Genomic DNA, 26,750 nt, shown 5'->3' with positions numbered 1-26,750 from the left:
TTTCTCAAACCCAGTCAGAGAGAGGCAAGCCTTGCCAGCAATGTGTATCCCACACAGAACAAAGTGAATGACTATCTCCAGCACACAATTGTGGAAATATTTGCTCCATTCCAAGAAGGGCCACACCCTGAAAGTACATAACCACCTGTGAAACACTTTAGAACATCCTAAGGTCTTCAGAGGTGCCAAATAAAGATAAGTAATTCCCTTTTAAGTGTAGTTAAAACTAACCATTAGTTTTTACAGTTTATGTAAAAAAAAATCACTTTTATTGCGGGCCATTTATGACCTTGACAGATTACAGCCACATTTTGAAGGGTAATCACAGCCAATATCCACACATGTTGCCACACACAGCACTCCACCAGGTTCTGGGTGACTGCTGAGGATAGTTTGGGATCCACAGACATAGATGGGGAATCAGTGGGCAGTTTGGGAGATGGTGTATTCCTTCTGCCACTTGTGCTGGGTTTCTGTGTGTTCCTATCTCATCGAACTTGAGGTTCTCAGTGCCATCTCCAGTGTCCTTCTCCATAGATGCAGTCATGGGCCAGAGAGTCCGGAGTCAATGGGAATGTGTATTAGAAAATCTTTTCCTTTATCTGCCTGGTAACCTCTTCTGCCAGAGCATCTGTTTCAGGAGACTGGTGTTGGGTGTGTGATTGATGGGGCCTGCCCAGAGGAGTTATGAGTGTAAGTAGGGCCTCAGTGCTGGGGATACTGACATTGATTCACTTCTCCTGCCATGGATTTGGAGGACTTTGTGGAGACAGTATTGGAGGTACCATTCCAGTGCCTTGAGTGGTATTTAGAGTAAGGGATAAGAGATTTAGTCTGAGGGGGACATTTGTCACTCATAAAATGGGGAGTACCTGGAATACACTGCCAGAGGGAGTGGTGGAAGCAGATTCACTGACAACATTCAAGGGGTGTCTAGACAAGCACTTTAATTGCTGAGGTATTAGAAGACTACAGACCAAGTGCTGAAAGATGGGATTAATTACAGATCAATTCCCACTGGTCAGCGTGGACATGATGGGCCAAATGGCCTGTTTCCTTGCTGTCAGTAGTCCAGGTCTCAAAATCACACAGGCAGGGCAGGGGGTCCATGGTCTGAGATGTTGTTCTCCAAGCAGTCACTTCCTCACTTGACCAATGACTGCAATGGCAGAGTACTGAGAGTTCCACGGACTGAGCAAAGCAGAGCCAATTACAGTGCAGGATGGTGTATTCTCTCTGCCTTGGAGGCGTAATACCCCAGCCACTGAGGAACTTTGCTTAGCCACGGGTAATGTACTTTCCTCTGCTCAAAGATCCCCATCTACTGGTCTACCCTCATATTATCACATCCTCTCCACAGCTTGCTAACTGCTCATTTCCCAAATTTTGTAAATTCGTTGATCCAAAAGGTTGTCCAAAATATTTTCACCCACAAACACCTAAATTTGTGAAGTCAGTGGTAGCACTGGGAGTTTATCTGCCATGTGTCAGGGAGGGATTAAATCCTCCTTTCCTGAGGATGGGTTTAATCCCACCTCTTTGGCAGGGTTTTAATTCCCTGTACAAGGGAAGCGTATTCCCTCTTCCCCAGAGAATAGCTCATTTTCCATTTCTGGGGGCTTTAACTGCCCTCCTCATGGAGAGTAGAATTCCTCTTTCCATTGGTTGGTTTAATCTCTCTCTTCCAGGGGTTTCCGAGGACTGGGGGTATAATTCCCTTTTCCCTGGGGTGTAGTTCTCCCTCCTCAGTAGGGGAAGGAGGGGTTAATCCCACTTCCGTGTGCCAGATCCTTCACCAGCTGGAACACCAGAGGTGCTGGTTCTGCATTACTTGTGCTCTCCTGGACTGCCCCTAGTGTGCAGGGCAGCACCATCTGCCCTCAAGCCCACCCCCAGTCTGAGGAGTGGGACAGAGGCTGGCGCAAACACTATGGCGAGCCCCAGAGAGCTCCACCAACAAATCTGCAGCACCCCAGGGCTGTTCCTGATCAAATGTGTACAAGATGATAAGAGGCATAGATCAAGTGGACAGTCAGAGACTTTTTCCCAGGGCGACAATGGCTAACACAAGGGGACATAATTTTAAGGTGATTGGAGGAAGGTATAAGGGGGATGTCAGGGGTAAGTTTTTTTACACAGAGAGTGGTGGGTGTGTGGAACGCACTGCCAGCAGAGATTGTGGGGGCAGATACATTAGGGACATTTAAGAGACTCTTAGACACGTGAATGAGAAAAATAGGGGGCTATGTGGGACGGAAGGGTTAGATAGATCTTAGAGCAGGATAAAATGTTGGCACAACATTGTGGGTCGAAGGGCCTGTACTGTGCTGTAGTGTTCTTTAAATCTTCTCCATCCCAAAGCCCCTTTAAAAACTGCAACATCTCTACTGACTCCTGGGAATCTCTGGCCGAGAAGGAGGAGCGTTCAGTTCAGAAACTTTTGAGTTCATGCATCAGGAGCACATGGAGGCCCAGCATAAATGGTGGAAGGAGCGCACCACCTCACAGAGTACCCACCAACACATTCCGTCAGCTCCCTCCTGCCCCCTCTGCAGAAGAGTTCAGTTCCCACAATGATCTCACCTCAGATACCACAGAACTGGAGTGGATGCAAGATGGCCTCAATTCTGAGGGGCTGCCTCCACACAGAGGAGAGTGGGACAGAAAGCAATGTGATGTCCTCCAAAACTCCCTTGCACAATGCATATAAATGTTGAAAGAATTCCCAGAGCATAGTTCTTGTCAAGCGGTTTGTTACACTGAATTCCCACTAAACTGTACATGGGTCTGCAATGGTCCCCAATGACCAATGAAGCTTTAACTGTTGAATCAAATTGTAGATTCATCATAAAGTATGAAGTTAAAATAGGAAGTCACCTCATTCCTGAAGAAAAGTGACTTAATAAATAGGGCATATTTCAACAACAAAGGAAAATATTAGACATGTTGTTAAAGATGTTATAGCAGCATACAGAAAAATTCAAAGTAATCAAATAAAGTCAACATGGTTTTGTGAAAGGGAAATAACATTTGATCAATTTATTGGAGTCTTTTGAAGCACTATCAAGGCAATTTTGGATCCAATTAGCCAGCTCACCTTGGATTCCATGTGCCTTAACCTTCTAGACCAGCCTACCATGTGGGACCTTGTAAAATGCCTTACTAATGTCCATTAATGTCGGACAAGCATTAATAGTGTAGGGGTTAGCATAACACTATTACAACGCCAGCGACCCAGGTTCAATTCTGGAGTCTGTACGTTCTCTCCATGTCTGCGTTAATTTCCTCTGGGGCTCTGGTTTCCTCCACATTCCAAAGATGTACGGGTTAGGAAGTTGTGGGCATGCTATGTTGGTGCCTGAAGCGTGGTGACACTTGCAGGCTGCCCCCAGAACACTTGATGCAAAAGATGCATTTCGCTGTGTATTTTGATGTACATGTGACTAATGAAGATATCTTACCTTATATAGACAACTTCTAATGCTCCACCTTCATCAATCTTTTTAGTTACTAACAAAAAAAAGAACACTGGAATTTTCTGCGGAGGCAAAAGGTGTATGTCTTCTTCCTAGTAATTTGTGAAGAGATCTATGGATTGGCTAAGTAAATGGGCAATAATCTGGCAGATGAAATATAATGTGGGAAGATACGAAATTGTCCATTTTGTAAGGAAAAATAAATCATCAATATTTTCTAAGGGGTGAGAGATTGCAGAGCTCTGAGATGCAGAGGGATCTGGATGCCCCAGTGCATGATTCACAAGACGCCAGTAGCGGGTACTGTAAGTAACCACGAAAGGTAACAGAATATTATTGTTTATTGCTTGGGGAACTCAATGCAAATATAGAGAGAAAAACACAATGATGCTGGAGGAACCCAGCAGACCAGGCAGCATACGCGGAGAAGGGTCCTGAAGAAGGGTCCTGACCCGAAATGTTGACCGCCTACTTTTCTCCACAGATGTTGCCTGGCTTGCTGAGTTCCTCCAGCATCATTGTGTTTTACGTCTAGATTCCAGCATTTGTTTGCTGGAATCTAGAGAAAATCTATAGAAAATATAGAGAGGTTGTGCTCCAGTTATATATGGCATCAGTGAGATCACGTCTGGAGCACCTTACACAGTATTGTTCTCCTTAGTTAAGGATGTTAATGCATTGTAAACAATTCAGGGAAGGTTTACTAGATACCTGGAATAGGCGGGTTATCTAAAGGAGGAAAGATTGAACAGACCAGGTTGCGTCCATTGGAGTTTAGAAGTGAGTGGGAACCGGATTGAAACGTATAAGGACTTTGATGGGTCTTGACAGGCTTTATGTTGAGAGAATGGGCTCCTCTTGTGGGAGAATCTAATACAAAGGGTTGTCATGGCATAAACAGGGTAGATGGATCTTTCTCTCAGGGTGAGAAATGTCAAATACTAGAGGGCACAGCCTTAAGGGTGAGAGGGGATGTTAAAGGAGATTTACAAGGCAAGTTGTTTTACAGAGTGTAGTGACCTTGGACATGGTGTTGGGGAGGTGGTGGAAAGCAGATACACTAGGCAACGTTTAAGGGGCATTTAGACAGGCACCTGAACAGGCAGGGAATGGAGGGGTGTAGACCGTGTGCAGGTAGATGTGCAGTTTAAACTGGCAATCATGGTCGGCACAGACATCCCGGGCCAAAGGCGCGTTGGTGCTGTACTGTGCTGTGTTCTTTATAAGAGTCACTGTAGAAAAGTGGTCACCCATCTATGACCGAGAATGTAGCAAAATACTTTCTCTCACAGGAACACGAGTCTTGGAACTCTCTTCCTCAAAGGGCGGTGGGAGCGGAGTCTGTGACTGTTGTGAAGGCAGAGGTTCGGTATCTGACTCACTGGGGCGTCACTTCACAGCCCAGGGCCCCGTTTCCACAGGCTCCTTCTCTGGACATTTCTTACATTACTGTGTAACATCGAAAGACATGAATTACAAGTGTGTTGGGACATTAATAACAAATAACATCCGTCAAAGTCCGGCATTAGCGGAGCTGTGCTGTGGTCCGACTGTTGGTGAACAGCCGTGACCTCACTGAATGACAGACCGGGTTGGAGGGGCCGAGTGGCCGCTCTGCTCTGCAGTGGGAGTCAGTACAGCTGTAGCTGAGGGTGGCGGGGCGGGGGCATTCCCGGGATGTGCCTCTCAGTGACTGGGGTGGGGGGGACGGAGCCCGACTCCCGCTCCTCGCGCCGAACCGGGAGCGAGCACAGACCCCCCCCCCCAACCCTGTGGATCCCACCCTGCACCCCCCCCCGCAGACCCCTCACTCCCCCCCTACGGACCCCTCCCCCCCGCGGACCGCTCACGTCCCCCCCCCCAGCGGACCACGGACCCCTCACTCCCCCCCCCCCACCACGAACCCATCAACCTCCCCCGGGCGCGGAACCCCACCCCTCAATGCGGACCCCTACCCGCGGACCCCTACCCACGGACCCCACCCCAGCCGCCGGCTCCGTCCGGTGAAGGTCACCGCTCTCCGACAGCCGCCGCCCACCTGAGCTCTGGCCACGCGGGACGGCGGTCTCCAGACTGGGACCGCGGTATTTTTACCCTCGGCACCGCCTATATAAGTGAGGATTGCCCCGGCCGCCCGCCGCACTCTGCCGGACACTGGAGGATGGTAGGTGGCGCGGTAGGGCCCTCATCCCCTCTCCCCTCCTCCCCTCTCTCCCTCCTCCTCCTCCTCCTCCCCCTCCTCCTCCTCCTCCTCCCCCTCCTCCTCCTCCTCCTCCTCCTCCTCCTCCTCCTCCTCCCCCTCCTCCCCCTGCCTCCTCCTCCTCCCCTCCTCCTCCTCCCCCGCTCCCTCCTCCTCCCCTTCTCCCCCCTCCTCCCTCCCTCTTCCCCCTCTCCCTCTTCCCCCTCCCTCCCTCTTCCCCCTCTCCTTCCCTCTTCCCCCTCTCTCTCTCCCTCCTCCTCCCCTCCTCCCTCCTCCTCCTCCCTCGTTCCCCCTCTCCCTCTCCCTCCTCCTCCCCTCCTCCCCCCTCCCTCTCTCTTCCCCCTCTCCCTCTTCCCCCTCTCCGTCCCTCTTCCCCCTCCCCCTCCTCCCTCCCTCTTCCCCCTCTCCCTCCCCTCCTCCCTCCCCTCCTCCCTCCCTCTTCCCCCTCTCCCTCCCCTCCTCCCTCCCCTCCTCCTCCCTCTTCCCCCTCTCCCTCTTCCCCCTCCTCCCTCCCTCTCCCTCCTCCCCCTCCTCCCTCCCTCTTCCCCCTCTCCCCTCTTCCCCCTCTCCCTCTTCCCCCTATCCCTCTTCCCCCTCTCCCTCTTCCGCCTCTCCCTCTTCCCACTCGCCTGCCCTCACCCTCCCCCACCCCTCCCCCCTCCTCCTCCCTCCCTCTTCCCCCCTCCCTCTCCTCCTCCTCCCCTCCTCCCTCCCTCTTCCCCTCTCCCTCCCCTCCTCCCCCTCCCTCTTCCCCCTCTTCCTCTTCCCCCTCTCGCTCCTCCTCCCCTCCTCCCCCTCCTCCCTCCCTCTTCCCCCTCTCCCTCCCCTCCTCCCTCTCTCTTCCCCCTCTCCCTCCCCTCCTCCCTCCCTCTTCCTCCTCTCCCTCTTCCCCCTCCTCCCTCCCTCTTCCCCTCTCCCTCTTCCCCCACTCCCTCTTCCCCCTCTCCTCCCTTCCCCCTCTCCCTCTTCCCCCTCTCCCTCTTCCCCCTCTCCCTCCTCCCCCTCCTCCCTCCCTCTTCCCCCTCTCCCTCCCTCCTCCCTCCCTCTTCCCCCTCTCCCTCCCCTCCTCCCTCCCTCTTCCCCCTCTCCCTCTTCCCCCTCTCCCTCCCTCTTCCCCCTCTCCCCTCCTCCCCTCCTCCCTCCCTTCCCCCTCTCCCTCTTCCCCCCTCTCCCTCCCTCTTCCCCCTCTCCCTCTTCCCCCTCTCCCTCTTCCCCCTCTCCCTCTTCCCCCTCTCCCTCTTCCCCCTCTCCTTCCCTCTTCCCCCTCTCCCTCCTCCCCTTCTCCTCTCTCCCGTCTCCCCCTCTCCTCCCCCTCCCCCCTTCCCTCTCTTCCCCCTCCTCTCCTCTCCCCCTCCTCCCCTCGCCTCCTCTCCCCCTCCTCTCCCCCACCCCCTCCTCTCACCCTCATCCCTCCTCTCCCCCTCCTTTCCCACCTCCTCTCCCCCTCCTCTCCCCCCTCCTCCTCCCTCCCCCTCTCCCTCCCCTCCTCCCCCTCCCTCCCCCTCCTCTCCCTCCCTCCCCCTCCTCTCCCCCCCTCCTCCCCCTCGTCCCTCCCTCTTCCCCCTCCTCCCTCTCCCCCTCCCTCTCCCGCCTCTCCCCCTTCTCCCCCTCCTCCTCCCCCTCCTCCCCCTCCTCCCCCTCCCTCCCTCTCCCCTCCTCCCCTCCCCTCCCCCTCCCTCCCCCTCCCTCCCCCTCCTCCCCCTCCCCCCTCCTCCCTCTCCTCTCCCCTCCTCCCCTCCCCCTCCCCCTCCTCCCCCTCTCCCCTCCTCCCCTCCTCCCTCCCTTCCCCCTCTCCCTCTTCCCCCTCTCCCTCCCTCTTCCCCCTCTCCCTCTCCCTCCTCCTCCCCTCCTCCCCCCTCCCTCTCTCTTCCCCCTCTCCCTCTTCCCCCTCTCCTTCCCTCTTCCCCCTCTCCCTCCTCCCCTTCTCCTCTCTCCCGTCTCCCCCTCTCCTCCCCCTCCCCCCTTCCCTCTCGTCCCCCTCCTCTCCTCTCCCCCTCCTCCCCTCGCCTCCTCTCCCCCACCCTCTCCCCCACCCCCTCCTCTCACCCTCATCCCTCCTCTCCCCCCTCCTTTCCCACCTCCTCTCCCCCTCCTCTCCCCCCTCCTCCTCCCTCCCCCTCTCCCTCCCCTCCTCCCCCTCCCTCCCCCCCTCTCCCTCCCTCCCCCTCCTCTCCCCCCCTCCCCCTCCTCTCCCCCTCCTCCCCCTCTCCCTCCTCCCCCTCTCCCTCCCCTCCTCCCCCTCCCTCTCCCTCCTCTCCCCCTTCTCCCCCTCCTCCTCCCCCTCCTCCCCCTCCTCCCCCTCCCTCCCTCTCCCCTCCTCCCCCTCCCCTCCCCCTCCTCCCCCTCCCCTCCCCCTCCTCCCCCTCCCCCCTCCCTCCCTCTCCCTCTCCCCTCCCTCCCCCTCCCCCTCCCCCCTCCTCCCCCTCCCCCTCCCCCCTCCTCCCTCTCCCCCTCCCTCTCCCCCTCCCTCTCCCTCCTCCCTCTCCCCCTCCTCTCCCTCCTCCCTCTCCCCCTCCCTCTCCCTCCTCCCTCTCCCTCCTCCCTCTCCCCCTCCCTCTCCCTCCTCCCTCTCCCTCACCCCTCTCCCCTCCTCCCCTCCTCCCCTCCTCCCCTCTCCCGCTCCCCACCACCTCCCCGGTCTGATACCACCTTATCTCTTTCAGGCCCCGAAGAAGGCGAAGAAGAAGACAGAGAAGGGAAGCTCCAATGTCTTCTCCATGTTCGACCAGACCCAGATCCAGGAGTTCAAAGAGGTGAGCGCGGGACCAGGGCTCCCACTGGGACCCCAGCCCAGTACCCCTGGCGGCTGAGCGCCGCCGGAGCCCCGGGCCGGGCGACGATTTGATAACACGGGCAGTACAGACCGGCTCTTAACGTAGGAGATGACCCACCGATAGCTCGAATTGTATTTCAATGCTCTCTCTCCCGCAGGCGTTCACCATAATGGACCAGAACAGGGATGGCTTCATCAACAAGGACGATCTGAAAGGGACCTTCGCTGCTCTGGGTAGGGGAACACTTTAGAAATTCCTCACAGAGCTTCCGAGATTTCACGGAGGGTTTGCAATTGCATGGGTGGAGGGGACGTGATGTGGTAACTGCGCTCCTCTCCCATCAGGTCGGATGAATGTGAATAGCGAGGAGCTGGATGAGATGTTGAACGAAGCCCCTGGACCAATAAACTTCACCATCTTCCTCACAATGTTCGGGGAGAAGCTGAAAGGTAAAACGGGCAGGAAACGATGGGAGGTGATGCCGGTTAATTGGAGTGATGGCCAATATTGTCCCCGCCCTTCCCATCGCGGGTCTGATGGAACTCCACCAGTCCACACGTTTGTTGATTATTTTTGTTGGGTGTTTGCTTTGACCCAGTGGGAGTGTGATTTATACCACTCACTAATGGCTGATAACAGCTGAAACCCAACACTTGGGTTTGTGAGATCTTTCTTTGTCTGTTCCCCAAAAAGAACCATTAACTCCTCTCTTAAAATGGTGTGTTCAGCACTGAACCATTGATAAAGTGGAAGTGACAGTGGTGAGTTGCTGCCAGCCCTCCTGCACAAGGTGAGCTGACACCAGACCAACGTTTCTTCTCCAGCAGCTGGTGGGTAGTTTGTGAGGTGGTGTGATCCTGTCGCCACTGACACTGGGCCCCAGTGTGCTCCCAATACCATCCTGAATCTCCTTCCCCACTATGAGTGATCATGAGCCAGAGATTCACTGGACCTGGTGCAGATGCTGCATTTCTTCAAAGAGGCTTAGAGCACATCCTTGTATCTCGTTGCCTGCTTATCTCTTCCCACGATAGAGCTTGGAACAGAGTGTTGGCGATAGATGTTGGGCATGTGAACAACACAGTCTCCCCAACATGGCTGATTGACTGTAACAAGTTACAGTGCAACAGGTTCAAGGTGTTGGCCTGGGAACAACACTAACCTTGGATCATTTATCCCTCTGGTGAATGTGGAGGATTTTTCAGAGACACTATTGTTGGTATATTTCCAGTGTCTTGAGGTACGGGCCTACGGGTGTCCAGGTCTCAAAGCATACGGGAGGGAGGGATCACTGCTGCCCAGTAGTCCGTGGGTTTTGTGTCAGTCTGAGGTCTCGATCTTCAGATATTCTTCTATCCTCAATCGACCAAAGGCTGCAGGGGCACAGTGAGGGCGGTGGTGACTCTCATTGTGGATGTCTGCCTTCACCGAGGGATGGCTCCCGAGATATGAGAAGTCCACAATTTCCAGGGCCTCACTGTCAACCTTCGTTGTCAGAGGGCAGTGTGATGAATGAAAAGCCGAGCTTTGGTGGGTATCAAGTGTGTGAAAGCAGGTTTTGGTTTGGGGTGGTGGCTCTAACTGAAAGATCAGACTGCCCTGTATATCGATCAGTCCCTTTTGATCTCAGTGTGGAACTGTCCTACAGTGGAGTTGATGTTGAGGTCTTATTGGTAGGAGGCACAAGTGAACAATAAAACTGCATGTTTGTTAGGTGAATGCAGTCTGTCATATTCTGGTCATTGAGTTGACTGGGTGTGGGTGATGCTGGTCAGGCCACATTTACTGCCCTTTCTCAGCTGACTTAACTCGATGGTCTTTCTTTGAATCACTGCAGTCCACAAGGAAAGAAGTCCCTTTCCCAGTGTGCACTACCTGCAGCAACTCATCAGTGTTACTTTGGCAGCACCCTCCCCTACAACCTCCAACACCAAGGAAGACAAGCACAGCAGCCCCATGGGAACACATCAAAGGACTCCCTCAGTGGTGTTAGATAGAGATTTCCATGACCTTGACGCAATCACAATGAAGAAACTTGTCTCTAAGCTGGGATGATGTGTTCCCATGGGGCTGCTGTGCTTGTCTTCCTTGGTGTTGGAGGTTGTAGGGGAGGGTGCTGCCAAAGTAACCCTGACGAGTTGCTGCAGTGTACCATTCAGGTAGTACGTACTGGTAACTTCTGTACACTGTTGGTGATGTGCTAGACATGGTTCAGTGAGAGGGCATCAATCGAGTGGACTCCTTTGCTTGGGATAGAGTTGAGTCTCTTGTTGGGAATGCATGTATCCAGTAATGTGATTTCATCAAAGATGTTATGCAAAAGCAAGAAAGCCAGTTGCAGATTTTATATTTGAGAGACATTGGACAAGCAAACATTGTCCAGAAATACCCTGAGATCCCCACCAGAAACTAGTCACACACGACATGGAGAAAGCCCAACATCACTGAATCAGAATCAAACTGGTTCCAAGCATAAGGTGGGTTCATCTGGAGTTCAGCTCATCTGGGATAAGGAGTATGGTAGAGCATAGTAACAAAGATCTTAAAAGCTGAGGTTGGGATAAAGCCATTTATAGCTGAACTTAGGCAGAAAGTAACAAGGTTGTCCTGGAGAGAAATCCTGGTGCCAACTTGTTGTAGGGAAGCAGAGCTGTGACACTTTCCCACAAAGATAAACTGCAAAATAAGGACAGCTTTACCCAAGTGAACATAAACACCAGCACGTGCAGGAGATCTGAAATAAAACGGAAGATGCTGGGAAGTCTCAGCAGGTCAGGCAGCATCTGTGGGAAGAGAAACAGTTAACGTGTCAGGTCTGGCATGCAACTTCATCTTGGGGTGCTCTTCTGTTCCGGGTACTTTTCCTCTTTATTCAAGAACAGGTTCCTTTGTTCTGTTTCCTCCTTCACTTTCAAACACATCTGCAAATGAGCAGTTTGTTTGTGTCTTAGACTTCCCCTCCTGTTCAGTGTGTGTCCACACTCAGTGAACCATCATACTTGACGAGGAATCGAAAGAGACACAAACGCTAAAGGAGCCAAAAGTAAATATTGGCCGCAGCATTACGTTTCATGTCCTGAATCAGAAGTGTTGATGATCTATTTCTTCCTGTGGATTTCTGTAGGTGCCGACGCAGAAGAAACCATTCTCAATGCTTTTAAGATTTTTGACCCAGAAGCCAAGGGACATATCAAAGCGGACTAGTAAGTGTAAAACAAACAGAAACCACCTGCATTTTCCACCACTGTAGATTATCGCAGAAACATAATCCAGGGCACATAATCAATGTCCACAAACATGAATGTTCCCCTCAGCTGGAAGCATTCACCTTTAGCGCATGTCTTTAAAGCATCTTGATGAGAAATGATATTCCACCATGAAGAACAATATTGCTGTATGAAGGTGTATTCATCAATCAACACCCATATTCTCCATGAGCTTCCCTTCCTTTTTAAATGTCTGTACCATTATTGAACACTTGTCCCTCTGTGGACACCAGTACCAACACCTGTGTCCCTCTGTCAGCACCTCTTTTCCTCTATTAATCAGTATCCCCCTTTCAGTAAATGGTCGCTGAGGTCCAATGTTCTAATAAAGGCCAGTGTTTCCCTGGGACATCCTGCATGAAGCCTTTATTTGTACATGAAATCATGTTTCCTCTGTAGTATCTGTCTTCTTCTGTTAGGTCCATTTGACACTGAGATTCTATATTTCTTTGTGAAATACAACATTTGTCTATCTAGTCCTTATTTTGAGAGGAAGATCAAACTGCTGTGTCTTTTCTCAATGGACAAAGAAATACAGGACCTCACAGACAAATACTGGACTTCAGCAAAAACTCATTAATGTCTAAAGAAAATAAATCACACTTGGGATGATCCTGACACCAGGTGAATAGAACTGCTCAGTATGGGAACTTTCCTGCCCAAAGTGGACTGCTGAAGTGTAGTGATGTAACATCCCAAATTAGATCTTATCAATGTGGAGGTTTACACCAATCATTGAACCAAATTACGGAGTGGGTCACACCACTGAAATACTGGCAAGGATTATCAACATTACCCTGCAAGGTAAATAAGGTTTCCACTGCAAGATATCACATAAGACCAGCAGGTATGGTGTGAATAAATCTGAGTCTACGTGAAACTGCAGGCTTTGTCCAATTGGTGTCAATGTGGAGCTGATAAATATTTTGGCAGAACATCTTGGTCAGCATGAATGAGTTGCGCCGAAGAGCCTGTTTCGGTGCTGTATAACTCTGTGACTAAAATATTTAAATGTCTTACCTTGAGTCTCATGAGGGTGTAGAAGGTGAGTACTGAAGTTTTAACCTGTCAATAATTTTATTGACCCATTTTGCTTCTTCCATGCTGCCCCCACCCTATTCCCACTGTACACATTACCATTGCTCCTCCGGCTGTCCCTGATTTGTTGATGAAACTTGACCAATGGAACCCATGAGTTAGGCCCCCATGGTCAGTTAGTGAACTTAGCGAGCACAGGTGGTTCACTTCATGGGAGAACTGCAGGTGGGTTGTCATCCCACTCCGACCTACCAGTGTGAACTAAACAAGCCACAGGAGAACTAGCCACCTCTCCCACACCTCGTTCAACTATGGGCAGACACTGGGCAGTGGGCCACAGCACTGGCCACTGCTGGGACGCCTGTTTGACAGCACTTTCCCCAGTGTTCCTGGAAATTCCCAAGGCTGTGACCTGCACATGCCACGTTGATGTTGCAGATCTCATTGCCCTGTGTTCTCGCTAACAAATCTGTAGCAGGCGTTGCCTGCTTCAAATCATTCTCCTCAAGGGTTTCCCACCAGAAGTGGCCAGCCGCTGCACACCCACACATCAGACCTTCCCCATGTAGAAAGCTGCAGGTTGTGTGGCAGTCCAGGAAGCTGAGAGTTAACATTTTGAGATCCATTGCACCAGTAGATGATGCAGCTCTGAGACGTGCAATGTATCCCCAGTCCCTGTACTAAGTTACATGATGAGATCATTAGAACAATCAGAGCCCTGTTCTCATTGTCTCCTGTGTATTGGAGTCCAGACCAGGAAGGAGAGGAAAACTTATTTAGAATGTGCTAAAGGCAGCAAAGAGCCAACTGCTTTGAACGTTATTGCCCTTGAGGATTAGTGGGACTCACTGGATTGCTCTCAAAACCCCTTGCTGCCCTCTGTGATGAGCTTGTTTGGAACAGACTCGTCTCCTTCTGAAGCCCAGTAAATGGTCCATGTCAAATCTTGGCCAGGTGATGGGTAGAATTCTTGGGTTAGCACTGCAGCTCTCCAGCAGGTTCCCAGTGTAAGAGGAAGAAATTGGCAGTGAGCTGTGTCCCCAGCAGGTTGTATTCCACAGTGGGGGGAGTGAAGTTGCATCTCCCCCTCCAGCTTCACCCCTTCTGTGATCATCCCTCTGTGAATCCAACCTCTCTGCAGTAGGGAATACAATGGAGGGGGGGGGGGGGTAACGGGGACATCCCAGTGATCATTGGGCACATTCAAGATGAGGGGGGAGAGTTGTATTACAGCTGGACAAGAGGAGCAGGAGGGATCGGGCTGAGGAATGGGGGGAATCTGGTGCCATGGAGCTGGTCAGAGGGTTGGAGGGGTGAACAGCAGACACTAAGGACTCTTTCAGTGGGATTCTGGTGAGTGGGGGATTTGAGGAAGTGGGGGAAAGAGGGATTGTGATTGTATTTAAAACATGGGATGGATGAAATGAGTATCTCCGGCCTCCGTGTGGGTGCAACCCCAGTGCTGTTCCTTGAGTTTCTGCTGGACTGTGCTGGAGCAGTGGAAGGGGCTGAAGATGGAGGGGCAGTGGGACAGAGGGTTTAAGTGACAGGCAGCCAGCAGCTCAGGGTCACCCCTGCAGGCTGAAGGACTCTGCAAAGTGATCACCCAATCTGGGTCTGGTTTCCCCAGTGTAGGGGAGGCCACAGGGCGAAAATCGAATGCAGTTCACTAGATCGGAAGAAATGCAAGTCAGTCACTGCCTGACCTGGAGGGAGTGCTTGGGCTCCTGGGTGGTGGGAAGAGGTGAAAGGACAGGGGTGGCACCTCCTGCACTTGCGTTGGGAAATGCTGTGAGAAACAGAGTGGGTGGGAGACAAGCCGGAGCGTTGTGGAGCGACGTCCCTTTGGAGTGTTGACGGCAGAGATGGATCCAGGAGTGGAATCTTATTGCAGATGGTAGAAATTGTGAAGGGGGTAAAGAGGAGCTGGTGAATCAAAACTGGTGGCAGGTGAGAGGGAATAAGTGGCAGGGCTATAGGGGAATGAGACCAATGGGATTGTCCTGGAGTGAGGCAGCATGGACTTGATGGGCCAAGTGGCCTCCTCTCAGAATAAGTACGTGAAGATGCTTCGTGTTCGTTGTAGATGATGAACACCTCGAACATTCAACACTCATCTGTCTGTCTGTCAGCTGTGCACTGTTATCTGTCTCCTCTCTGTTACAGCCTCAAACATATGCTGAAGACCCAAGCAGACCGATTTACTGAAGAGGAGGTAATGATGTGAAGTTGCTAATATTAGAAATCAGATTCCCATTTGATGATAGTATTAACATTAACATTCTCCAAAGATAACAGCAATTCATGGTCAGAGCTACAATGGGGTGTGATTTATTGGCCTGAAGAGTTATTAATTGGCCCACATCCTCCTGATTCCAAACTCTGTGACCCAGTTGCCCTTCAGCAGCAGATGTGAAAGATTTGAAATTCCATTTCCCTGTTAAACCAGTTAAATGACTAATACAACAGGCAGGTGGAGAATCTATGAGCATCGCTGGGCAATAACTACAGCAGTGCCTGCCCAGTTGGAACATTGTCCATTCCCCTCTTGTGACCAGAGTCTGTGTCATAGTTTGTGCAGTCACCAAACCAATTCCTGAATCCCAGAACCAGAGGGGAACATCATCAGTCTTGGACTGGCAGGGACAATCTTTGGTGGTCAGGTCATCTCTCACTGAAACCTAACAACCAATCAAACAAAAACCTGGATCACTGAATAACTGATCAAATAACCAGTTCCACACTTAGGAGCCAAGACCCTACTCCTTGGGGAATTGTTGGGACAAGGGGGAAAGTGCTCAGTTTTTGGCAACCACAGTTTCGTGGTGCTCTGCCCTAACATTGCTCTTGCCAATTAATGTTGCTTTGGGCTCTGTGAAGGTGGGCAGAACATTCTGCGTCATTCGGAAGTACCGCTCCTGCTACCTTGGACATGGAGAGTAATGGAGGGACCAATGTCCTGGGCCTGAATCAGGGACGTCCCTGAGCACGTGTAATAAGGTCAAAATCCAGGCTGCCTGGAGACAGCCAGTGTTGGACAGGGAGTCACCAGGGAATCCAGACCGCTGGGCAGGGAAGGGGAAGCAGCGTGCCTGCAGACCAGGCTGAAGCCATGCACCAGGTCCTGTTCCCCACCCCACGGATCCGGCCAGAACACCCACTCCTGGTCACGCCACCTGATCACCCAACCCCTCCCCACCTCACCTCTCCGGGTTGCTGCACTCCATCATCTTCCAGACCCTCCTATCTCCATCTGGGCCTCTCCCAACCACCACCCCTCGGATCAGCCGCACCGCCAAATCTGCCCCCTCCCAGTCACCCATTTGCTGCTCACGCCCCCTCCCAATTACCCCGCACCCCCAATTGGGCTCTTCTTGTTGAGCCTTCGCATTTGCCCATTCCTGACTCCCCTCCTAATCACACCCCTTCCATTGATCTCTCCTCTCAACCTCTTCCCATCCAGCCCACACTCGATCGCTCTCCCTTTCATTCCCCCCCTTTCTGCTCCTTCCAGTCAGCCATTTGCTGTCTTCACCTCTCTGAGCCTTGGGGTGAAAAGAATGCTCACCTTCCAGCTGATGCCCCCCAGTTACCCCGTCCCATGACCCCTCAGATGCCCTCTCCGTATTCGAACTGCAGCCTCTCCAAGCTGCTGTCCTCCAGTATCATCTCCCATACTCTCCAAATCTCTCTTCCCCGATCGCCCACTCCTGATCATCCCCTCACCCCTCCGACTGCCTCTCCCCTGATCAGCCTCCCTGATCTTCCACCATTGACCATGGCTGACTTCTACCTCAGCATCATGTCCCCATCCTATCACTGTATCCTTTCATATCCAGGAATCTGTTGATATCCATTTTGAATGGAAACAATGACTGAACATCCACAGCTGTGAGGACAGAGAACTCCACAGGGTCATCACCCTTAGGGTGAAGGCATCCCTCCTCACCTCAGTCCCACAGCTGCTCTTATTCTCAAACTGTGACTCCTGTGGTCCCATGCTCCACAATCAGGTCAGTCAAGCAAGCCGTTTAACTATCTTGTAAGTTTCGGTGAGATCTCCTGTCACTTGTTAACTCTGGAGAGCAGAGTCCAGCACTGGTCCCACCTGGTGACATCCAAGGTGTTGGCCTTTGGCAGGTTCACGCCAGGAGGAGATGGGTGAGGGCCTTGTCATCAAATAGTGGGAGCTGGTGCCATCTGCTGGGTGATGAGAGGATTGCAGTGGGTCCAGTAACGGGGCAAGTTGGTCTGAACAGGAGCGAGGCCAGTCCAGCACCACTAAATAATACTTCCTCAGATCTTCTTGCGGGGCCCTTCCACATTCCCGGATTGAAACCATGTACCAACCTTCCTGCCCCCATCTCCACACCACCACACTCCCAGCTGCAGTCACCTCCAGCTCCCTGGCCTCATCATGGCTTACCTCAGACTTACCCGGGGTTCTTGCTGACAGGTTTGTTCCAGGTCACTGACTGCCTCAGTCCTCTTGCTGCTTTCGGACAAGATCTGTGCAACAACAGGTAAAGCTGACAGGGCTCTGCAGGACTCACTGGAAGAAGTCACAAACCCATCCCATGACCCAGTCCAAATCCTAGTCACCCTTTGGACTTGAAGAACATCTTGTCAGTTCCCAATCTTTTCATCGGATGCGAGATCGGGATTGTTTTATCTTAACCATGATACAGAATGAACACAGACAGACAGACAGACAGACAGACAGACAGACAGACACACACACACACACACACACACACACACACACACACACACACACACACACATACACATACACACACACACACCTATGTGTACATACATGCCCATACACGCAGGTTGTGTTTCCGTTAAAGGTTTAGTGGCAGAAGCTGCTCTACACTGACGATAAACATTACTTTGTTGTTCCTGAGGTTGTGCTGCCCTGATCCCACTTTCAATCAGCTCAGTTATAAAATCACCTGCAATTCCATCAGAGGTGATGGCACCAGTATGAAATGGAGCCTCTGTGCACCACAACCAGCCGATCCCTGTCTGGAGTATCTGGGACACTGCAGTTGTTGGTGCTGACTGGGGCTGCAATGTCCACATGGTGCAGTAACCCAGAACTGGGCTGAAGGGGTTCAGTGACTCTTGCAACCAGCACCCTGACCTTCCCTCTCTCTCCCTCTAGTGTGAGCAGATGTTTATTGCCTTCCCTCCTGACGTTTCTGGCAATCTCGACTACAAAAACCTCTGCTACGTCATTACTCATGGTGAGGAGAAGGATTAGGAGCGACGGAGCTCTCCAGGCAAGGTGAAGATAGAGCTGGGAGCCAAACAATTAGAAATGAGTTGACGGTGGATGTGGAGCCATTGTGTTTTATGTGTTGACTTCCAACAACCTGATGTTGACTCACTGTTCTGGTTATGCAAGTTTCTTGTCATTAGGTTTACACCCTAGTCATGACTCCAACTGTGCTGTAATAAATATCTTCTGCTAGCATCATTCTTTTCTATTGGTTTATTCTTGGCTGGTGTGTGCAACTAGAGAATACCTGAAGGCTGCTATGTGTATGTGTTGTGTGTTGGGAACAGTAATCTGAGTTCATCCCATGAGACAGGAGTGTGATCTGTAGACCGGATTGTTGCAGAGCTGGGGCTGAAATGCAAGTCGATGGGCAGTGTGAAGGTTGTTGTGCTGGGTTAGAAGCCCAGATGTTGTGAGTTTAAATTCCACCGGAGCATGTCATGAATCCAAAGGCTGGTAAATTTGGTCATTTGTAACTCTGCACCAGAAAGTTAAATAATGATTGACTGGGAAGATGGGAGGAGCACTGGCAGGTGGAAGTCAACCCCAACAGGTGGGAAAGGCTACATTCAGGAAGGGTAACGGTAGGGCCCTGGGGAACGCAGAAGTCCACAGACCACTGACAGAAGCAGCACAGGTAGAAAGTATGGTGACAAAGGCAGATGGAATGCTTGCCTTCGTCAGCCGTGGCACAGAATACAGGAGCGAGGATGTCATGTTACGTTTTATTGGCCTTGCCTGGAGAACTGTGTGCAGTTCTGGTGCCACACTACAGGAAAGACAGGGTGGGGAGGAGATTCACCAGGATGATGACTGGGTCACAAGGAGAGGCTGGGCAGGCTGGATTCATTTTCCCTGGAGCAGAGGAGTGATCTGATAGAGGTGTACAAATGACGAGGGTGATAGGGTAGACAGAAGCTTTCTCTCTTGGTGGGTGTGTCTAAACCAAGAGGATGCGGTTGTAAGGTGAGAGGTAGGAGGTTGAGGGGAGGTTTGAGGTATACAAAATATTAAGAGGAATAGATAGAGTGGACAGCCAGCGCCTCTTTGCCAGGGCACCAGTGCTCAATACAAGACGGCATGGCTTTAAGGTAATGGGTGGGAAGTACAAGGGAGATGTCAGAGGGTGGTTTTTCACCCAGAGAGTGGTTGGTGCATGGAATGCACTGCCTGGGGTAGTGGTGGAGGCTGATACATTGGTCAAGTTCAAGAGATTGTTAGATAAGCATATGGAGGAATTTAAGTTAGAGGGATATGTGGGAGGAAGGGGATAGATAGTCTTAGGTGTGGTATGAAGGTCGGCACAACATGGTGGGCCGAAGGGCCTGTATTGTGCTGTATTATTCTATGGTTCTATGGATCTGAGGGGACAGGACTGCCCTGCCTCAGGGGGTGGTGGAGGCAGACATCTCACAACAGTTCAGCAGCATCTGGACGAGTGTAGGTAAGTACAAGGATCCAGCATGCACAGGATGGACTGAAGGGCCTGTGTCTGCGCTGTCTGAATGACAGACCTTCCCAGTGGATGGAATTTGTCTCCAACACTCAGCTCATCCATGGAATTCTTTGTAAGAAAACTAACCATTTTGATGTTGACGAGTGGGCCCCCTAGCACCATCCCAGGTGGGCAGAGTGTATCCAAGACCCAGGAAGATCCTCCCAGGGTGCAGTCTCTTGCCCCACTTACACTCCCCCCAGTTCAGTCAGTGCCTCCCAGCCTCCAATGTAAGTGGGCCTGAATAATAGACAATAGACAATAGGAGCAGAAGTAGACCATTCGGCCCTTCGAGTCTGCACCGCCATTTTGAGATTATGGCTGATCCTCAACAATCAATATCCTGTTCCTGCCTTGTCCCCATATCCCCTGATTCCCCTATCCATGAGAAACCTACCTAGCTCCTTCTTGAAAGTGCCCAGAGAATTGGCCTCCGCTGCCCTCTGAGGCAGTGCATTCCACAAATTCACAACCCTCTGGGAAAAGAAGTTTTTCCTCCCCTCTGTCCTAAATGGCCTAGCCCTTATTCTTAAATCATGCCCCCTGGTCCTGGACTTCCCCAACATCTGGAACATATTTCCTGTCTCTATCTTGTCCAATCCCTTAATAATCCTGTATGTTTCAATCAGATCCCCTCTCAATCTTCTCAATTCCAGCGTGTATAATCCCAGTCTCTCCAAACTCTCAGCATAAGACAGTCCTGACATCCCCGGAAGTAACCTCGTAAACCTACGCTGCACGCCCTCTATAGCCAGGATATCCTTCCTTAACCCTGGAGACCAAAACTGTACATAATACTCCAGGAGTGGTCTCACCAGGGCCCTGTACAAATGCAAAAGAATCTCTTTGCTTTTGTACTCAATTCCCCTTGTAATACAGGCCAACATTCCATTAGCCTTCATCACTGGCTGCTGCACTTGCTCATTCACTTTCAGTGACTGATGAACAAGGACTCCTAGATCCCTTTGTATTTCCCCCTTACCTAACTCCACACCATTCAGATAATAATCCGCCTTCCTGTTCCTGCTCCCAAAGTAGATAACCTCACACTTATCCACATTAAACTTCATCTGCCAAGTATCTGCCCACTTACCCAACCTATCCAAATCACCTTGAATTCTCCTAACTTCCTCTACACATGTCGCACTGCCACCCAACTTTGTATCATCAGCAAACTTGCTAATGTTATTCACAATGCCTTCATCTAAATCATCAACATAGATCGTAAACAGCTGTGGTCCCAGCACCGAGCCCTGTGGCACCCCACTAGTCACGGCCTGCCATTCTGAGAAACATCCATTCACCCCTACCCTTTGTTTCCTATCTGCCAACCAGTTTTCTATCCATTTTAATACCCGCCCCCAATTCCATGAGCCCTAATTTTACCCACCAATCTCCTGTGCGGCACTTTATCAAATGCCTTCTGAAAGTCAAGGTATACAACATCCACTGAATCTCCATGTTGACTCGACCCAATCCTATCATTGCTATCCAAATATGCCGTTATTTCATCCTTAATAATGGACTCTAGCATCTTCCCCACCACAGATGTTAGGCTAACTGGACGATAGTTCCCCGTTTTCTCCCTCCCTCCTTTCTTAAAAAGTGAGATAACATTAGCCATTCTCCAATCCTCAGGAACTGACCCCAAATCTAAGGAACATCAGAAAATGATCACCAATGCATCCACAATTTCTAGAGCCACCTCCTTTAGTACCCTGGGATGCAGACCATCTGGACCTGGGGATTTGTCAGTCTTCAGCCCCATTAGTCTACCCATCACCATTTCTTTCCTAATGTCAATCCACTTCAGAGGAATAAGAGGGCAGAGCTCGCAGCAGATACAGTGGGTCACTACCGAGACATTAGACGGGTCCCATTTAAAAACATGTATTGTGCTTCCTACCCTGGAAGAAGCGATGAGTCCCAGAGAGGACAGTTCCCGACAAGGGACCACTGCAGTCGTCACTCCCCTAGCTGGAACAGGCCTCGCACCGCACTGCAGTGCTTGGTTTGCAGATCCAGCCTGCAGTCCACAGGTTGTACAAATATTGTACCCGTTGGTTCAGGGCAGGGACTGAGACTCCTGCAATGTCACACCCACCCGACTTGTGATCACACCATTCTGTAGCAATGTAAGGGTAATAGGGAAAAGTACAGATGCACACAAACTGTTCGCTAGAGCTGTGAGCATGAGTCCTGAAGGCCGTGTGGTTTGCTTGGTGCCAGAACTATGGACCTCTCTTTGGGGCTAGGGAGGAACTTGGAGAAGGAGGGGACCTGGTCCACGTGGAACTCAACAACATGGATAGGACTAAGAAGGAGGTTCTGTTGAAGGACAGTAAGCAGGCAGCAGCCAGATTAAAAAGCTGAAACACAAAGGTAATAATTTCTGGTCTACTCCCTGAGCCACCTGCAAATGGTGTGGAATCAAAAGGAACTGAGGTGAATGCATGGCTCATGGGTTGGTGTGGATGAAATGGATTTCAATTCATAGACCACTGACACTAATTCTGGGGTAACAGGGTTGTTCTGTGGGGATGGTTTTCATCTAAATCCTGCTGGGACCACTGTCCTGGAAAAGCCAATCTCTGGGACTGTAGATAAGGTAGACAGTAAACCTTAAAGTTGGAGATGGGAGGGATGGTTACTTAAAGAGAAAAGACAAGGCTACAGAGTAGTTTACTGAAATGGATCATGATAACCAGTGGGTCAGGACAGCACAGAGCAGACAAACATAAGAATATCTTCAATTCGAGTTGGTTCCCAGAAATGGGAAGTGGTTCATGGTGAAACCCTGGAAAGTGTGGACCATTCCCACAACTGGGTGAAGGCAGACACTGCTGATGTAATTCACCACCATCTTCAATGTGCCAGTGCAGACTTTGATCTAGTGAGGAAAAGGATATTTGGGTAGCTCAGGTCAGGAAAGTTAACAATAATCACAACTTGTTTTAGTCCAATCTGAACCAACTAAACTACAAAGGTATGAGGTATGAGTTGGCTGTGGTCAACTGCAAAACCACATTAAATGGGAGGCTGATAAACCAGCAATGACTTACACTTAAATAATTAATAAACAGTTTACAAGTAATAGCTATCGCTTCAAAGTAAGTAAGCAATCAAGGAGTGTCCATCAAAGGGTCAAAGGAATATAGGAGTAAGCTAGCAATAAACATAAAAGCACATTATGTGACCTTTCAGGCTAAAGAGGATCTATAGTTATATAAACAACCCTTCTGTAGATATGTAAAAGTAAAAGATTAATGAAAGTTAACACAGACCCCTGACAGACTGAGGCAGGAGAGGTTATATTGTAGAACAAGGAATGGCAGAGAAACTAACCAAATAGTTTGTGTCTTCACCAGAAATAGTGAGAAACAACAGGTCCAGCATGTGCGACCTGGTTAGTACTGGCAGGTTTAATGGGACTGCAAGGTGAGAAAGTCACAGGACCTGATAACCTACCTCCTTGGGGTTTGAAGAAGCAGCTGAACGAGCTTCTCCTCCTCTGCTCATTGAAGTGTACAATATTCTTATGGGTAGATGCAGGGATGACGTCTCTCTGGTGGGGTGTCCAGAACCTGGGGTCACTGTCTTAAGATAAGGAATTAGTTGCTCAGGTCAAAGGCAAAAAGAAAATTCTTCACCCAGAGTGAACCTGTGGAATTCTCTGTCCAGGAGGCAGTGGAGGCCAGTCAGTGAGTCCATTGAAGACAGAGATCGGTATTAGATATTGAAAGGAATTAAGGGATATGGAGTTAGTATGGGATCAGACGGGAAGGGCTGAGTGGGCCACTGTTGCTCCTGTGCCTATGGCTCTGTGAGGAGGCTTGTCGGGAGGCTGTGGTGTTAACTCCTGATGTCATTGGGTGTGAGTCTGACCTGTGATATCATTGGATGTGGGTCTGACATCAGTTCCCGGTCCAGTTTTATGATGTCTGTGGCTTTACCTGGAAGTGATCGCCGGCATGGTCCACTCTTGGTAAAGGCCATTTCCCACACGGTACACCTACAACACTGGCACTAATCGACCCAAGGTCAAGCTGTATGATCATCCAGTGCAGTGAGCGACCGTAAAAGATGATGGAAGGAACCATGGACCCTCAGTGCATTCCTGCCTCTACAGCACGGTTCTATAAACAGCAGCCAGACAATTGTGTCTGGGCGTTGAATGGCAACAGTTTTAGAAATTTTGGCCAGATGACTGACATTTCTTCACTAACACCTGACTGAAAATAAATCACACCTGTCACCCAGCTCCATTGTATTGCGATGCCCATGAACAATGCACTGGGAGAAGGCCACCACCAGGACCAGGAGGCATCTGTTTGAAGACTAATAGTAAACAGAAGGACGGTGAGGATTTTGGTTGCTCACAGTCCGAGATCCCACATCTCAAGGGATCACTGGCAGCCCTGATAATTTGAATAAAAGTTGGTGTCCTGTTCAAAATCAGCCCAGAACATTCTTTCCCCATTTTCCAGACCTGATCCATAGGGTTAGGTCCTGGTTTTAACTGATTCATGGCTGGAATTTGTGGTGGAGCTGCCAACAGGGTCTGGCAGTTGGCAGTGAGAATGATCACAAAATAAATGGAACCATCAGTTGGAGCAATTAGAATCCCCCCCAGTGATGCAAAACAAGACACACGTCCCACCACAACACAAGTCATCACCACTTGTACCTGAACACGGCAGTGTCCCACACTGTGTACGTGGTGTCCACAGTGACTGCAGTGTCCCGCACTGTGTACGTGGTATCCACAGTGACTGCAGTGTCCCGCACTGTGTACGTGGTGTCCACAGTGACTGCAGTGTCCCACACTGTGTACGTGATGTGCACAGTGACCACAGTGTCCCGCACTGTGTACGTGATGTCCACTGTGCACTGAACTGCATTTGTACTATGTAGATAATGTTGTAATTGAAGTTTTTATAATTGTGCTCTAAAGCTCAGACTGTTTTAATGAAACACTTGGCCTCTCGTTAACTCCAACGTACAGGCAGCAACTGCTCATATGGTCATTCAGTCACAGAAATGTACAGCACAGACAGGCCCTTCGGCCCACCTTGTCCATGCCGACCCTGATGTCCATCCACACTGATCCCACATTAGGACCATGTCCCTCTACACCTTTCCTATCCAAGTACCTGTCCAAATGCCTTTGAAACTTTGAAAACAGACCTGTCTCTACCACCTCCTCTGACAGCTCAATCCTGATAACCAGCCCCTGTGTGAGAAACTTACCTCTCAGCTCTCCTTTAACCTCCTTCCCTCTCACCTTAAACCTGTGCCCTCCAGTTCTAGACTCCTCTGGCCTAGAAAAAAGACTCTGACTCCCTATATCCCTCATAATTTTATAAACCTCCATAGGTCATGCCTCAGACTCCATTCCAGTGAAAACAAGCCCAGCCTGTCCAGCCTCTCTCTATAACCACAGCCCTCCGCTCCAGACAACACCCTGGTGAACCTCTCCTGCACTCCCACTGTCACCACCACACCCTCCCTGTAGTGTGGTGACCAGAACTGGACACAGCACTCCAAGTGCATCCTGCCAATGACTTGTACGGCTGCAACACGACGTCCTGACTCCGATACTCAATGAAGGCTATGAAGGCGAGAACACCAGATGCCCGCTTCACTACCTTTCCACCTGTGTCACCACTTTCAGGGAGCTGTGAACTTGTACCCCATCAACACTCCTGAGATCCCCGTCATCTACTCTGGATGTCCTGTTAGGATTTAACCTCCCAAAATGCCTCAGCTTACACCTGTCGGGATTACATTCCATCTGCCAGCACTCTCCAATTTTCCAACTGATCTACATCCTGTTATACCCTTTCACAGCCTTCTTCACTATCTAGGACTCCACTGATCTGTGTCATTGACAAATCTGTCTGCCAGGTTCACGCTGGGACTCAGTCACTCTCACACAGTCCCCACATTCAGAAGGAAACATTTGACATTAAAAATGTTGTTAAACGTCGGTGATGGGAAGAGGGAGAGATGTGAACAGTGAACAGACACCAGTTAGAAATGTGGACAAGGACCAGAGGTGTTCAGATTGCCGCACATCATCGATTTCTCCACCCGTCACCTGCCATGTATGGACATCAGAATATATTTTTGTAACTATCCATTTTTCTACCATTTTCTTTGTTCACCTCTGTTATTTATCAGCCATCACGTTATCCATTATCTCTCCTCCTTCCCGCTTTCCTCACGCTTCTCGTCCCTTCCACTCCCTTTTCCTCCTCCTCCTCCCATGTGGCAGCGAAGGGCCAGTGTAACGCTCAGAGATGGTTCCTGGACGAAGAGGAGAGAGCTGACAGATAAAAGCCTTAAATCCAGAAAGAAATTCAGGGGGCAATGTTTTCTCCCTCAGAGAGCGGTCAGGGGAAGTTTACTGTCACAAGGGCATTAATTAATGCGGCAAATTAATTGAAGCATGAAGTGAACTGAAAGAAGGCAGGAAGGAAATGGCCCCTGAATCATCCAGGCAGCAGTGAGCCCAGACGAGAAGGGATGAAGCTTTGCCTCAAATTCTCTGTAACACTACAGCATTCCAGTTAGCTATCTAAAGTATTCAAATTTTTCATCTCCACACACTTCAGTCAAACTTTCTGCCATTAGTTCCCACAGCCACATTGATGGACAGGTAGACTCAGCGTGTCCTGGCTTTTGAGGCTCCACCAACAGTTTGTGTAGACCGTTCCTGTTGTGTGAGATCGGGCCAGACTGCCACTGGTGCCTTGAGCCACATCCCTGCAATCAGCCTTCTGAGCTCACTGGCATGGTGCTGTGGAAACTGCTGGGGACACTCATGAGATCAGGCAGGATCAGTGGAGAGAGCAACAGAGTTGTTGTTTCAAGTGGATGCCCTTCCACAGCTGCTCGGCATTGGCGGCACCTTCCACCGTACTACTGGCCCAATAGTGACCCTGCTGGTTAATCAGTGCAATGTGCCTGCTACCCAGTCCAAGGGTGTAAAATCTCCAATGACAACAGACTTAGACAGGTTTGGTCTTTTTAGTAAAAGATACCAAAGCTGAAGATACGGCCTGAGGAAAGATTGAACCATCTGAGACAATTTACCCCAGAAATGAGGTCTTCACGATCGTGGAAGGATTTGGTAATAATGGGATCTGGCAGAGTCCACACGGATTAATGAAAGGGAAATCCTGGGAGCAGATGGAGGAGGGGTGGATGTG

At 50.6% G+C, this 26,750-nt stretch overlaps 1 protein-coding gene across 1 annotated transcript; it reads left to right on the top strand.

Moving 5' to 3' along the window:
* The first annotated feature begins 8,345 nt into the window (after nucleotides 1-8,345).
* On the top strand, nucleotides 8,346-18,199 carry LOC127581231 (myosin regulatory light chain 2B, cardiac muscle isoform-like). The gene is made up of 6 exons (XM_052035409.1): nucleotides 8,346-8,429; nucleotides 8,608-8,683; nucleotides 8,795-8,899; nucleotides 11,575-11,653; nucleotides 14,921-14,969; nucleotides 17,925-18,199. Exons 1-6 carry the CDS (start codon nucleotides 8,394-8,396, stop codon nucleotides 18,021-18,023), a joined length of 444 nt encoding a protein of 147 aa, XP_051891369.1. The 5' UTR covers nucleotides 8,346-8,393; the 3' UTR covers nucleotides 18,024-18,199.
* Nucleotides 18,200-26,750: the final 8,551 nt, after the last annotated feature.

Source organism: Pristis pectinata, chromosome 21 (genome assembly GCF_009764475.1).
Source record: "Pristis pectinata isolate sPriPec2 chromosome 21, sPriPec2.1.pri, whole genome shotgun sequence".
Classification (NCBI taxonomy): Eukaryota; Metazoa; Chordata; class Chondrichthyes; order Rhinopristiformes; family Pristidae; genus Pristis; species Pristis pectinata.
The sequence above is the reverse complement of the archived record's forward strand: the minus strand, read 5'-3'. Positions and strand labels throughout refer to the sequence as shown.